The sequence below is a fragment of the Chlamydotis macqueenii genome, chromosome 2, assembly GCF_036417535.1.
Source record: "Chlamydotis macqueenii isolate bChlMac1 chromosome 2, bChlMac1.mat, whole genome shotgun sequence".
NCBI classification, from domain to species: Eukaryota; Metazoa; Chordata; class Aves; order Otidiformes; family Otididae; genus Chlamydotis; species Chlamydotis macqueenii.
In genome coordinates, this window is record NC_141557.1 from 74,827,350 (window position 1) to 74,840,378 (window position 13,029).

Sequence of the window (13,029 nt, forward strand, 5' to 3'; positions counted from 1 at the left end):
GAATTCGTCATCTGAATTGCCAACAGCCACTGCGCATGTTCAGCATATTTCCAAGCAGGTTGTGCTCTCCAGGATTTTGGCTGTGGTTTTTGTCTTTTATTGTTATTAAGTACTGAGGGATTGCATAGGCCACCTTAATGAATATGAATAAGAATATGTATTTAGTTGGTACCGTAAGATGACATGACAGAGCTAGACAGGTTCGCTACAGTAAAAAAAAAAAAAAAAAAAAAAAAAAAAGCCAGTTTCTGATTTTAATTGCAGCTTTTTATCTCAGTAGGTTCACATGAATTGCACTGGTCTTATTCCTGTCTAATGAAACCATATTAAAAAATCAAGACAAATATCTCTCTTCAAGACATCTGGGAACTTGATTGAGTTTATATACTCTATCAGGATTTTGGTCATATATAAATACATAAAAACATTTAACAGTGAAAGTATTACTAAACATGCTCTGAGTTAACTCACCTATGTAAATTTATCTCTAGGATAAAGTGACTTAAAACCTAGAGATAGCTGTCCTCCTTATCCACACTATGGCATTTGCTTTACAGGAAGAGCAACTTGAACTGTATGAATCAGATAGAAAGCAGCCAAATGGTGGGTGGCAGTGGGTGTTTTTTCTTTTTAAATTACCAAAATCAAAGGGCTGTTGTAAAGAGTCTGTGTAAGCAGTGGTACAAAGTCTGGCTTACTCATCACATCACAGTGAACAGATCATAGAATTGTTAGGGTTGGAAGGGACCTTTAAAGGTCATCTAGTCCAACATCCCTGCAAGAAGCAGGGACATCTCCAACCACATCAGGTTGCTCAGAGCCTCATCCAACCTGGCCTTGGATGTTTCCAGAATGGGGCATCCACCACCTCTCTGGGCGACCTGTTCCAGTGCTCTACAACCCTCATTGTAAAAATTTTTTTTCCTAATGCCTAATCTGAATCTACCTCCCTCTATTTTAAAACCATTACCCCTCGTCCTATCGCAACAGGCCCTACTGAACAGCCTCTCCCGATCCTTCTTGTAGGGCCCCTTTAGGTACTGGAAGGCCGCTATAAGGTCTTCCCAGAGCCTCCTCTTCTCCAGGCTGAACAGCCCCAACTCTCTCAGCCTGGCCTCATAGGAGAGGTGCTCCAGCCCTCTCATCATCTTCATGGCCCTCCTCTGGACCTTCTCCAACAGGTTCACGTCCTTCTTGTGTTGGGGGCTTCAGAGCTTGATGCAGTACTCCTGGTGGGGTCTCATGGGAGCAGAGGGGGAGAATCACTTCCCTCGACCTGCTGGCTACACTTCTTTTAATACAGTCCAGGATGCGGTTGGCTTTCTGGGCTGCAGGCACACATTGCCAGCTCACGCTGAGCTTCTTGTCCACCAGCGCACCCAAGTCCTTCTCCTCAGGGCTGCTCGCAATCCATACTCTGCCCAGCCTGTACTTGTGCCTGGGATTGTCCAGACAAATATTGCTCTGAATTTTGGATTGTTATAAAGGCTGGCCTGCTTAGGAAAGTCCAAAATGGAGAGTGAACTCCACATGCTGTAATCCTCTTTTCCATTGGAAGAAACTCACTCAAGCCAGCAGCCTGTTCCAACCCGGTTTTCAACAGGAAAGTTTATGCTCAAGTACTTATCGATCCCCTACTAGGAAACTTAACTGCAGTCAGTTTGACTTGTTGCAGTCCTCTGGGTTAATATAAACAAAAGATTTTATATGTGGAAAGTATTTTTTTTATATATTTTGTGTGTGGATTTATGACTGCTTAGCTAAGACTAAGGCTAGGCTCCTGATTTTATATTGAGACTTCTGATGTGACATTCTCTCATCGTGGACATTGTATCTTTAACTCATGAAAATTACATTTTCTTCCTTTTTCCTCGGTTAAAGCATCCCATAATGAAAATTACCATGCTTTAAACTCAGTGAGACCTGTGTTCATTTAGTAGTTCTAAAAATAAAGTCCTTCACATGAGCTAGTTGAAGCAACATTTTATTTTTTAGAAATGTGAATATAGTTGGCATTCCAGTTTTCCCTGTTGGAGTCAGCCCTTGTCAGTCTCTTGTTCTGACAGGAGCATGGGGGAAAAAAAAAAAAAGGAGTATTAAGGAGTATTATTCACAACTGTCTTATTGTGAGATATGAATTATGGAAGGGGAATATTTGGCAGTAGGTTTGCTGTTTTTTTTTTTTTCAAATGGTTGAATGTGAGACTGACTTTATTGAGAGTCTTATTGCTGAGATTTTATTTTGTGCATCCTGTCTGTAGAAAGCCAAATCTGTCTCAATATAATAGCTCATTCACTGAATACTGAGACCAAAGTAATAAATAAATACATGAGTCTCCTCATAAAGCTATGCTGATTTGTACTATTATGCAAGGTTTTATCTTTCTTCTGATCCTCTGGTAATTACAGCCCTAAAAGCCTTCAGACGTCACATATCCTGCATGCACTGTCTGAGTTTAAGCATATAAAGATAAGAATGGAATACAACGGAGTGTTTGAGCCTTTCCTAGTCAAAACTCATCTATGGCAGCAGAAGCTTTATTTGCTAAAAGGCTGAAGATGAAAGCCCAGAAACCCAGAACTAACACATCAAACTTTTCCAAATTTTTACAGAAGTTTTGTGCTAATCTTTTCCTTGCTTATTTGCAAAGCATTGTTTTTTCAGGGAATTCTGCTCACATCTACACAATGTAATACACACTCCTCTTTACAAATTTACCAGCGCCTTTGCAACTGAGGTACAGCTAACACGCAGAAGCGTGTTTACTAATGTGCAGACCCAGTGCTTGTGTCATTTCATATAAACCATTACTCTCTCCCTGTTCCCTGCAGGTGCTAGCAGCTGGGGTCATCACACTTACAGAGGAAGCTGATGGTTCACACAATCATCTCTTCTACTGAGTAATTTGGTTTTCAGTATTTTCACCTACTCTGAACAGGCCAAGGACTTTCAGACAGCCAACCACACCTGCTGCACCGGTGGTTTTCTTTGGTAGACAGTTATTTTTTATTCCTGAAATATTAAATTGTGTGCAGAAATTTCCATTTTAAACAGAAGTTTAAGAAAAAGACTTTATTTGTTCCTTAAAGACAAAATTAATATGAAGTTTGCAATTATATATAAATTATTGTGCCCCACTTAGGACTGAGGTTGTCCAGGCGAATGCTACAGTACCCAAGATATTCATGACACAAGCAAATAACCTCCAGCAATAACCATAGCACACTATAGTATGTAATTACAGTGGCTCCCAGGCATAAAGCTGTTGTAAAGTACAAAGGTTTGCGTATAGAGAGGTAGTGGAAGTCAGCTCAGGAAATGTTGAATCCTTGTACATAGACACATCAGGTATTTGTTGCAGATTACAGTCATCCTCTGGGAAGCTGAAGTATTACGTAGGTTCTGGCCAGAATCTAATGCAATATTGAGAGAGCCTCTGAATTTGCAGAAAGGCACCCATTTGCTTCAAGCACCGAAAACCTTAGAGCCCTCAAAGATTTTCAGTAACTAAAATGGCACCAGACTATAATTTTTTAAAAATTCTCTTTAAACATGTCACCGAAAGTTGTTATTAATTTCTTCTCCTCCTCATTCAAAATATGTACCTCAAGTTTTCTGGCTAATGACTGGAAGGGTTTACTTTTCTTCAAATAGCTTAATCCTTTCTCTATTAATAGATGTCTCTAAACAAATGTTATCTGACCTTCTGTTTCATGACAGAACTGGGTAAACTCAGCTGTTCAGGAACATGCCTCTTGGTGCCTAGAACTGTTTTATTAAGATATCTTTGAAAAACAAAACTTTATGGGAGAAACAGCTTTGCAAGAACTTCCTAGTATATGTCCATAAGGAATGGCTGGATTATTAAAAGTTATTACAACAGGGGGCTGTCAATGCAGTGTAACCCATGCAAGGATGCATACAGAATGATCCTGTGCTTTAAAAGACCCAAGTTTCTTCCACGAGTATTTCTAGTGAAATTTCAAAAGATTTCTTCTGCCTACAGTTAAGATTTTCCTAGTTATTAGAGATTATGTTAATTTCAAGAAAGAAAAATAAATTAATCCTTAGTTTCTGTGGGATTGTTTCAATGGGAAAGGCAGAATCTTTAGTGAAAGTTACTAGGAAATCAAGGCAGAAGCGTTGAATTGACTTTCTACATAAAAATCCAACTCATTCAGGAGCAAAGCTTTCATTGACTACAGCAGGAACTGGTCTGCAAATGCTAAGTTCTCTTTTATGGAGAAGCACATCTGCCAACGAAAAGTATGCTTTGCGTTGGGTTGTGCCGAATAAAGAAAAGGAACGGATGGTCAGCATTGAAATTCTCTTCAATAGCCAAGCAGAGCATAGCAATGCCAGCAGTGGCAGCTGCAGCTTCTGTGCCTTCCTCATTCACTTCTACAAAAGCCTTGTGGACAATTTTAGAGAGGAAGAGGTCACGTGCCCCTGACATTCCTGACAAGTCAGCCTTGCCACTGTCAAATACATCCAACAAGCCCATAGCGGCTAAATCTGATTCAAGGTCATAGCTTTCTTCTAGCTTGAACTTTGGCAAATACACGTGAACATCAGTGGAATATAGATGCTCTGTCCATTCCTGGAGCTTCTCTAAGGTAAGCTGCTTCTCCAGCTAGAATTAAAAAGACAGGGATCATTACATATAACCAGTGTAGAAATATTTCATTTTCAGTAACATTTACTAGGCTTTATAGAGCAGTATGCAACTATAGAAAAATGACCATACCTGTATCTTTGATACAGATCAAACAAGTGGTATTAAAATTAAGTGGAGTCAGTGCATTTTTTACTGTACAAAGTAATGCAGACATTTGCTTCTTGCTGCAACGTACAGAAGGGAAAAACATGCACTGATAGCAACTAAATCCTGTCATTCTTACTGTTTAATCTAACTAAATGGAATTACATAATTAAAAACAAGTAACAAAAATAATCAGCAGAGAGCTCAAAGAAGCTGATGTGTTCCTGGTCATTTGATGGAAAATAGTCTCGCTAAGGCTAAGAAAACAGAGACTTTCAAAGTTAATGAAAGAAAAGTCCTGTCATTAAAAAAAGTAAGCAAGGCAAGTTAATTCTCATAGTTAACTTTGTTTTTGCAGTCTCCGTCATGGCTCAAGCCAAAGGACACACGAACAGAAGCTACAAAACCAGAACACAACTTCTCTTCCTGATGCAGCATGTGCACTTATTCTTTATTCCACTGCTAACAGAGCATTATCTAAAAATATGCTTGATAGATATGGGGCTCTCAGAACATGGGTTCATTAAGGCTTTAATTGTGAATGGCTGAACTTATCCATTAAATAACTGTATTAGCTTAAACTGTTCACCTTCTGCAGTCCAGTGGAGTCATCTTCAATGTCATCAGGTAACAGCATGATCATACTAAGTTCTCTTCCATCATAAGGCAGCTCTAAAACACGCACGTTCACTTGAGGGATATATCCAAAGTTAAATTTATTTTTCTGATACATCATTTTCACTGTCTTTCTTTCATTCTGGATGGGTAAAAGGCACCAAAAGTAAGTTAAGAAATTATTAAGTTAAAGAAGTAATAGAAAACAAGTTTAAAACGGCTTTCTTGCAAAAACTCTTCCTCCATTTTATCAGGTGATTATAAAACAGCCTTCTTCAGACTCCTGACTGCCTGTTTAATAACAATTCTTCTGAAGACATTATAATGAGTTGCTATTACATTTGGTTCTCCTTAGGCTCCTATAGCACAGTCCTCACAGGAACTAAAACAATTCCTTCAAGTTGCTGTACCTTTATATCACTCTAGCCCCAAAAATTACAATGTTAGAAGTCAACAAAGATCAACTCTGCTCAACATAAAGCAGGTGACTGTGCACAGTTCTTGCAAAGCAGTTAACATAAGCAGAATATAGAACAAGAAAATGGGGCTTAACCAAAAGGTGCGATCATTTTAATACTGCTTACAAACAGGCACAGTTCATAGCAGCTGCAATTGCTCATGGACCGAAAGTCTGCTAGGCACGGGCAGGGTCCTAATCTGTACCTGAGTATTGTCTCTGATACTATTCCAGTAAGTGAGGGAACAAAGAGCTTGCGGAATACAGAAACATACTAAAATGCATTACAAACTCTTTCAGGTGAACTGAAAAAATTCATGAAAGACTTCCTATTTACATTTTTAAAATTATTTTATCTGTAATCAAAGCTTCACTTTAACACCTACATCCTTTGACCTTTTTGTTAGCTATATACTACTAAGACATATGTGTATTACCTTATTTAACTGAAATGGCCTGTCAGTGGTGTTGGCTTCTTCAAATTTTTCTGCCCAGTTCCCTTTGAAATAAATAGCATTCACCAGTACGAGCTTGGTCATGTTATCAACTGAGCCTTCAGACAGCAGATTGGGGATTTTCCCTTCAGAGGGAGCAGAAAAAAAAGGTCACAACAAAATCTTGAAATAAGTTGATGGCATATAAAACATATATGAAGAAACTGTTGCCATAGAAATACTACAAATACAAAACTCTAGTCCATTCCTCTAATAAAGTGTGTTTCAGCACCTGTCTCTTTACTTCACCATACTTTTTAATAGTACACACTACTATAACTTTTGATAGAGAGTAACTTGATGAAAATGTAATATTTTTAGCTTAAACTGTCACATATGATTCATCATACAAGAACTAGAAAACACACACATTTAGGGTTACGGGATTTAGAAATAGATAGACAATATGGACTGGGACTGTTTGAAACAAATTCTGCAACCCATGAGTCTAAACTTATGTTTAGGCATCTCTCCTGCACTCATTGGCCTGAACACAAAAAAAAATGAAAATGTCTCTGAAGTTATGGAACTGTGTAAATGTCTTGCTTAGGCATTTTTCTGGTTCTGTCAATGCATCAATTGAATATCCCAGGGCAAAATCAAACTGTTCCAAAAGCAGCAGGAAAGAAAAGATTCCAGCTGCTGAAGTATGAAACACTGCCAGTTACTTTATGAACCAAAACAGTTTACCTTCAGTTTTCTCCTCTACCCACTGGTTAATTTCTTTCCTGGCTTCATCAAAAGCCTGAAGAAAATCAACTGTAGCCAAATCAGCTCCATATAATTTCTGAGTATTTGTCAGGAAATCCTAGATTTTGGAATGATAAGAATAGCTTTCACTGCATGCAGGTAAGAAAACATCTCTTTATGGTGCAGATAAGGTGCATGTCAAACAGATTATCACCTGCTCTGAGGTAGAGTTCTAACAGTGCACTCCCTAGGGGGTTTCTGGGGTTGGGGTTGTTTTTTTTCCCTCTCAGAGTAAGCCTCATAGTACATCTGGCATGTACACACCTAATGGGGTGCTTACTGCAGGTGTTGCAATATTTACCTGTCATTCTCCTAAAACAGGCTCAGGCACAGCTAGCATAAAACAAAACCCTCTGAAAGAGCTGAAGAGGGATAAAAATAGCTACCTAGGTACACGCAAAGGTTTAATTCACCAGTGAAGAGGCATGTTGTTTAGACATGTTGGGCATCCCCTCCCAAATAAATACAGTGTTTTCACAAATACTTAAGTAATGTGGTCCTAGACCAATTAAAATCCTAAAAAGCTGATTGCAACAAACACAGAGCTGGTTGCATCCTAAAAAGTTGATTGCAACACACGCAGAGCTGGTTGCATCTTAAAAAGCTGGTTGCAACAGAGTAGGATGTTGTGATAGTTACTGTAAATTAAGAACTTAGACCAGTGATTTTTCTCTTGAGCCCAAGAGCAGCAGAACCAAACAAGCAATGAAAAGGATTTGCTGTGTAACATCCTTTAGGTGAGATGTACAGATGCCTGCAGATAAATGTATGTAACACTTCTGTTGACTGCCCAGTAATGTTTAGAAATATGCCTAGAAATTTTTCAACTTCATAAATACTCAAATAGCTGCATTTTTCCCACCAGCTTCCCCCACATCATGACAATCTGCACCAGTGTACCGGCAAAAAGCTGTAGGACTTCTCTCCAAAAAGCTGATTAGCAAGCCGTAAGAGATAGGGAGCATTGCTTCTGTTTATATCCTCAGTCAGAGTCTGAAATCTTGAATGAATATCTTCAACTTTGTCAAAATGAAGTGTCTGAAACAACAGAAGAGAACTAGCTGCTGCTAATACTGTCTTAAATGAACATACAGTATAGGATGGGTCTGATCCACCAGGTAGGTGGGTTGAAGAAAGATAAAAAAAGAGGCTGGAAGCTGCTTAGAGCCTTCTGTAAACCTCAAAGAATGAATGAAACTGTTCCTTGGTGCAACGCTACCTGTATCGGCCACTTGTATTAGGCTCCTGGTTTACACATAGTCACAGCTGAAGCTGTTGCTCACAACCCCGAGTCCTGTCCATGTGACGTCTGCATGCCTCCCCTCTGCGGACCACTGGGCACAAGGAGTCATTCCCAGGTGGGGAATTGAAAAGAGAGACAATGCCACAGAGGTATTTTAGCTTTCTTGCTTCCCCCTTGGCCCAAGGGAACCTGGGGTGTTGCTTTTCAGAACATACAGCCAAAACTAGCACAAGTGAGGTCTTAAGAAAATGTAGAACAATTACCTTTTATGAAAATATAACTGCTTATATATACATTAAAAAAAAACCCTGTATAATCTTAAAAATGAAATGCATCCCTGCAGTTTCTCTTTACCAGTACCTCCTTTCCCAGAGACGAGCTAGCTACCCGAGGCTTACAGATATGACGGCAGGAGCTGCCAGACCTCACAGACAGGGAAGACTAGACCAAGGCAGGGACATCCACTTAAACTTAAACCACATATTTCTCAGTAGGGAAGACTGCTGTGAAACAGCCCCTGGATTCAAAGGAAAGCCCTCGTTTCACCTTACTGGGTTTTTGGTTAGGCCTTGCTGCCCACATTAACACAAGCCGCGTTGTACACATGAATAGCTGAGCAAAACCATCACGGAGGCAACTTGCAATAGGTTTATGATCACAGAAACTAATTTCTACATGCTTGCAAACAGGCCTTGACAGTTATCAATCACGGCCTCCCTAATTAGCTATGTTTTCATAAGTAGAGCTTATGAAAACATAGCTTAATTTTCATAAGTAGAGCTCATAACTACGCTATGGGAACACACATCATTGAAGGTGACCGTGCTGAAACACATTTTTTTCCACCCAAGTTCCTTTTGCATGATTTCTGCTGTCAGTAGGTTTATCCTAGGCGAGGCTGTCAGTTTGATTACATGGCACATATGTTCAAAGTCTGTTTGTACAAGGAGTGAGAAAGTAGTTTTATTGTCTTACTCAGTAAGCAGAGCACCACTCAACAGTATAAAACAGTTCCTCCTAGAGTCCAGAATACAAAGGTGAACTTATTCCTAGGCAAGTACCTGACAATGACTGCAATGAGAGGTCTCACACACCCTTTTGCACTAGTGGGCGTTAGCCTAACAAAGGGAAAAAATAATAATGACCAAGTCCCTTCCGTGCAGGAGGCCTCAGGGGAAACTGGCACACCTCTACATACATCGTTTGTGCAACCGGTAATTAGGTTTTTTTTCAAACTATCCTACCTAACTTAAGGCTATGGTAAGAATAAATATGTGGGCTCAACTCCTCCAAGATACTGGAGTAGCTGCTAAGACACTGATACTTAGGCAGCATCATCATATATTATCACAGTTGTTATGCTTCCAATATAAAACTATATATTACTATTGTGTTTCTTAGAAAATGCACAGTATTATTAGTAATACCCGTACCATTCGTAACCTGGCATTACAAAGCAATAGTTCTTTGTTGAAATGTCTCACAAAAAACTAATAAGGCCTCGCTGCTGGAAACTCCACTCAATTTAAATGGGGGCTGATTAACTAATGAAATTAGTTTCCTACTTTGACAATTAATATGTTAAATTAAGTGAGAAACAAGGGTCATAGCAAATATGGAAAGAGGGCTCTGGAGAAGGGGAGGCAGAAAGTAATTTCAGAAAAGGGCCCGAGGAAGACTCAGTGAGCTTGACAGAAATCTTCTGAGCACATGAAAGTAACATCCTCTTTTCACTTTCCTCCTCTAAAACAAAACATTTTTTTTTTACTCACCTTCAGCACCTGAGCCTCTGTATTACCTCTGGCCCCTAAAAGGACCATGGCCAGAGCAGCAGAGACACTGACAGGAGAGAAGAAAACGTTTCCCGTTGGGTTGGTCTCATTAAGCCTTCTGAGCAGATCAAGTGCAAATCTGCTGTTGGCGTTACACAGGTTCTCCATGGTTATAGCTGAAAAATAAAATAGTCAGTAAGGACTCCAGGAAACATTCCTCCAAAACCTAACCTAACCTTGTGTGGCTCAGAGTAAAGACTGGATTGATCTGCTTGCAGCTGGGTATAGGAACAGCAATAATTTCATTGTCAGTGCATTGGCTGCAGTCTCGAAAAAAAAAAAAAAAAATCAGTCACATTGAAAAAGCCTACCTTTTTTTCCACATAAATTGTATATCCCAGCCTTCCCTATGACACTAACTTTAAAGATGTTATTTTAAAAACATTCCTTACCTTCTGCATTGAAATGGGAAGTATGTGTGCTGGCAGGACTGCAAGTTAAAGCCTTTCAGTCTCACAGACCTGGCACACCCCAGAGAGCTCCCTCACCCAGCTCTCTCCCCAGTCTTCTACCTGAATCCCACACAGGAGATTTAGACACCTTTCAGCAAGTTGTCCGTCTTTGTGGCACAAACCATGCCACGAAATGCTCTCAATCCTGTCAAAGGCTTAAGCGTACACTTACCTCCCTTCAGCAGCGTAAAGCACCGCTGTTTTCACCAGCCCGCCCTGCCGAGCAGAAGCCAGCTACTGGGAAAAGCATCCAGGTACCAACGCACCCGAGTCCCAACGGGGCTGAGCAGCCCTCAGCACAACGGGCAGAGAGCCAGGGCTTTTGTGAGCTGAAGGTGTCGTACCGGCCAGCGAAAGCAGAAGCAATGCGCAGAACAGACAAAGTTTCAGGGCTGACACCTGCAGCCAGAGCTGTGATTCATTTTGGCGAGATGCTCCCTAGGAAGCTCTTGGAGCAGGGTGAAAGGTGCAAGGGCTGGGTCAGATGCAAAAAACACCATGGAAAGGCTAATAGTGGCAGTACCACTCAAGGGTCTAAAACCTTCCTGCCCACCCAGCTCAGAATCCTGCTTCTCTTTGTTACTTGCAGCAGGACTTTTGGATTTGGCCATTTTCTAGCTTATTTCCTCACGGAGTTTCATTTGCCATCAGGCATCTGCGCATCTGCTCCCGGCAACCAGTAATTTCGTTGCAAGTAGTGTCCAGAGCCAATGACATGGAGGAGTTTGCACCAGAATTTGGGTATTTTCAGCACTATCTTTCTACGGAAATTGCAAAATAACATGATTTGCTTCCACTGCCAGATGGATAAATGCCTGGCATCTCTGCAATATTCTTTTATCTAGCTCTATGCTAGATAAAATAAAACTTAACAAAAACAAACCCAAATGTGTAGTATTGCTTTCATTGACGTACACCACCGCACTGTGCATGCGTTTCACCGAAAACAGCCGTTCTACAGCCCCCACCCCAAGGCTGCCCGAGAATCGCCGCCGCCGCGAGGGGGCTGGGGAGCGGGGAGGTGGGGAGAAAATTTTCCGCTTTTCGTCCCGCTACTGTTTCATTCCTGTACAAAGCACCAGGGGGCAGGGGTCTCCCCATCCCCTCCCCTCCCCTCCCCTTCCCTCCCCTCCCCTCCCTCTCCGCAGAGCCGGTTGCCTCCCTACCTGCCCGGGGCCGGCGCGGTGCGGTGCTGCGCTGCGGGAACGGGGGAATCCCCCCCGCGGCGAGGCGGGGCGAGGAGCGGAAGCCTGCGGGGAGCGGGGGGGCGGTGGGCCGCCCGGGAGACGCCTGCATTTCCCTGCTAAGGGGAGTGGGGACGTCGGGAGCGTGACAAAAAAAAAACCAAAACAGTCCCTCCTCCACGAGTGATAGAGGCTTGGGGGTTTTTGTGCGTGTGCCCCGTGGGATAAACGCTGCGGGGCCGCCCAGGGTAGCAGGTCTCTCTCTTCCCTTCAAGGTGTTCAATTTACGCTCAACTCTTCGGTCACATTTGCCTTTTTTAATGTAAACAACCGGTCCACGCTCCCCCCCCCGCACTGCCCGTTCCCGCACCGGGTGCGTAGCACCAGCCCCTGAACCGCAGCGCACAACAGGCAGCCTGCTGATTAAACTGCTACTCCCCCTTTCCCTCCCCCACTCCCCCCCCCAAATATTGCTTTTATTTTCTTCACCCGAGACAGTCGAGCTCCTGTGCAATGGAGTACCGCCAGGATGATGGCCACCGAGCCTGGATTTGCAGTTGTGCACAAAACCAGAGGGAATATTGTGGCCCAGGAAGAGCTTGGCTTAAGAGCTCTTAGATGCACAGCCTCTTTGCTGCAACTCATTGCAAGACATGCCCAAACTTCACGGCAACCCAAGTAAGGATACCTCAGGTTTTCAGTATTTGGTAAAATCCCGCGTTTAACAATGAATTCTGAACAAGCTACATGGAAGGCGGTTGTACTTATCAATAAATAATTGTTTTCTTCAACGTAAATAGATTTAAATAGATTAAAACGAATGCTTTACTTCTGGCTGGAAAAAAAAAAAAAGAAACAGCCTTACAGCACATACAATTTTTTTTTTATTTCAGGAACAGAAACAGCAAACAAACGGCATTAGGAAAGCTATTTCAGCTGTGTCTTTGGTATTACACAGTTAAACTGTTTCAGAAACTATGAATAGGAAAATATATAACAATAGGAAAATATATAACAATAGAAAAAAATAAAGCTTTGTCATTTAAATATTGCATAGGCACCATACACTTTTTCCTTACATTACTTTTTTATAAGGACCAATAACCTAGGTGACAGGTAATAAACCCAGGTGTCCTGTGGTGAGAAAACGATGATCGCAGCCCCCGAATGCCCTATAAGGGATGTCCTATAAGGACATCTGGTACAAAGACATACTTTTATTCCCATCCTTGCCTAAGT

General features: G+C 41.5%; 1 protein-coding gene and 1 long non-coding RNA gene across 4 annotated transcripts; one reads left to right on the forward strand and one right to left on the reverse strand.

Moving 5' to 3' along the window:
- Window positions 1-3,058: 3,058 nt before the first annotated feature.
- LOC104481924 (leukocyte elastase inhibitor) lies at window positions 3,059-11,798 on the reverse strand. Of its 3 annotated transcripts, none has more exons than XM_086740304.1 (7): window positions 11,773-11,798; window positions 10,095-10,270; window positions 7,980-8,117; window positions 7,020-7,137; window positions 6,273-6,415; window positions 5,353-5,520; window positions 3,059-4,634 (listed from the first exon to the last, which is right to left on the reverse strand). In XM_086740304.1, exons 2-7 carry the CDS (start codon window positions 10,260-10,262, stop codon window positions 4,239-4,241), a joined length of 1,131 nt encoding a protein of 376 aa, XP_086596430.1. In that variant the 5' UTR covers window positions 10,263-10,270; window positions 11,773-11,798; the 3' UTR covers window positions 3,059-4,238. The 3 variants fall into 3 exon arrangements, with proteins under 3 accessions (XP_086596430.1, XP_086596429.1, XP_086596431.1); XM_086740303.1 differs by lacking the exon at window positions 11,773-11,798 and adding an exon at window positions 10,779-11,200; XM_086740305.1 differs by lacking the exons at window positions 7,020-7,137; window positions 10,095-10,270; window positions 11,773-11,798 and having other exon boundaries at window positions 7,980-8,106.
- Window positions 8,108-11,488, forward strand: LOC147601707 (uncharacterized). Its single transcript, XR_015257640.1, has 2 exons — window positions 8,108-8,471; window positions 11,196-11,488. It is a non-coding gene; the product is annotated as an uncharacterized LOC147601707 (long non-coding RNA).
- Window positions 11,799-13,029: the final 1,231 nt, after the last annotated feature.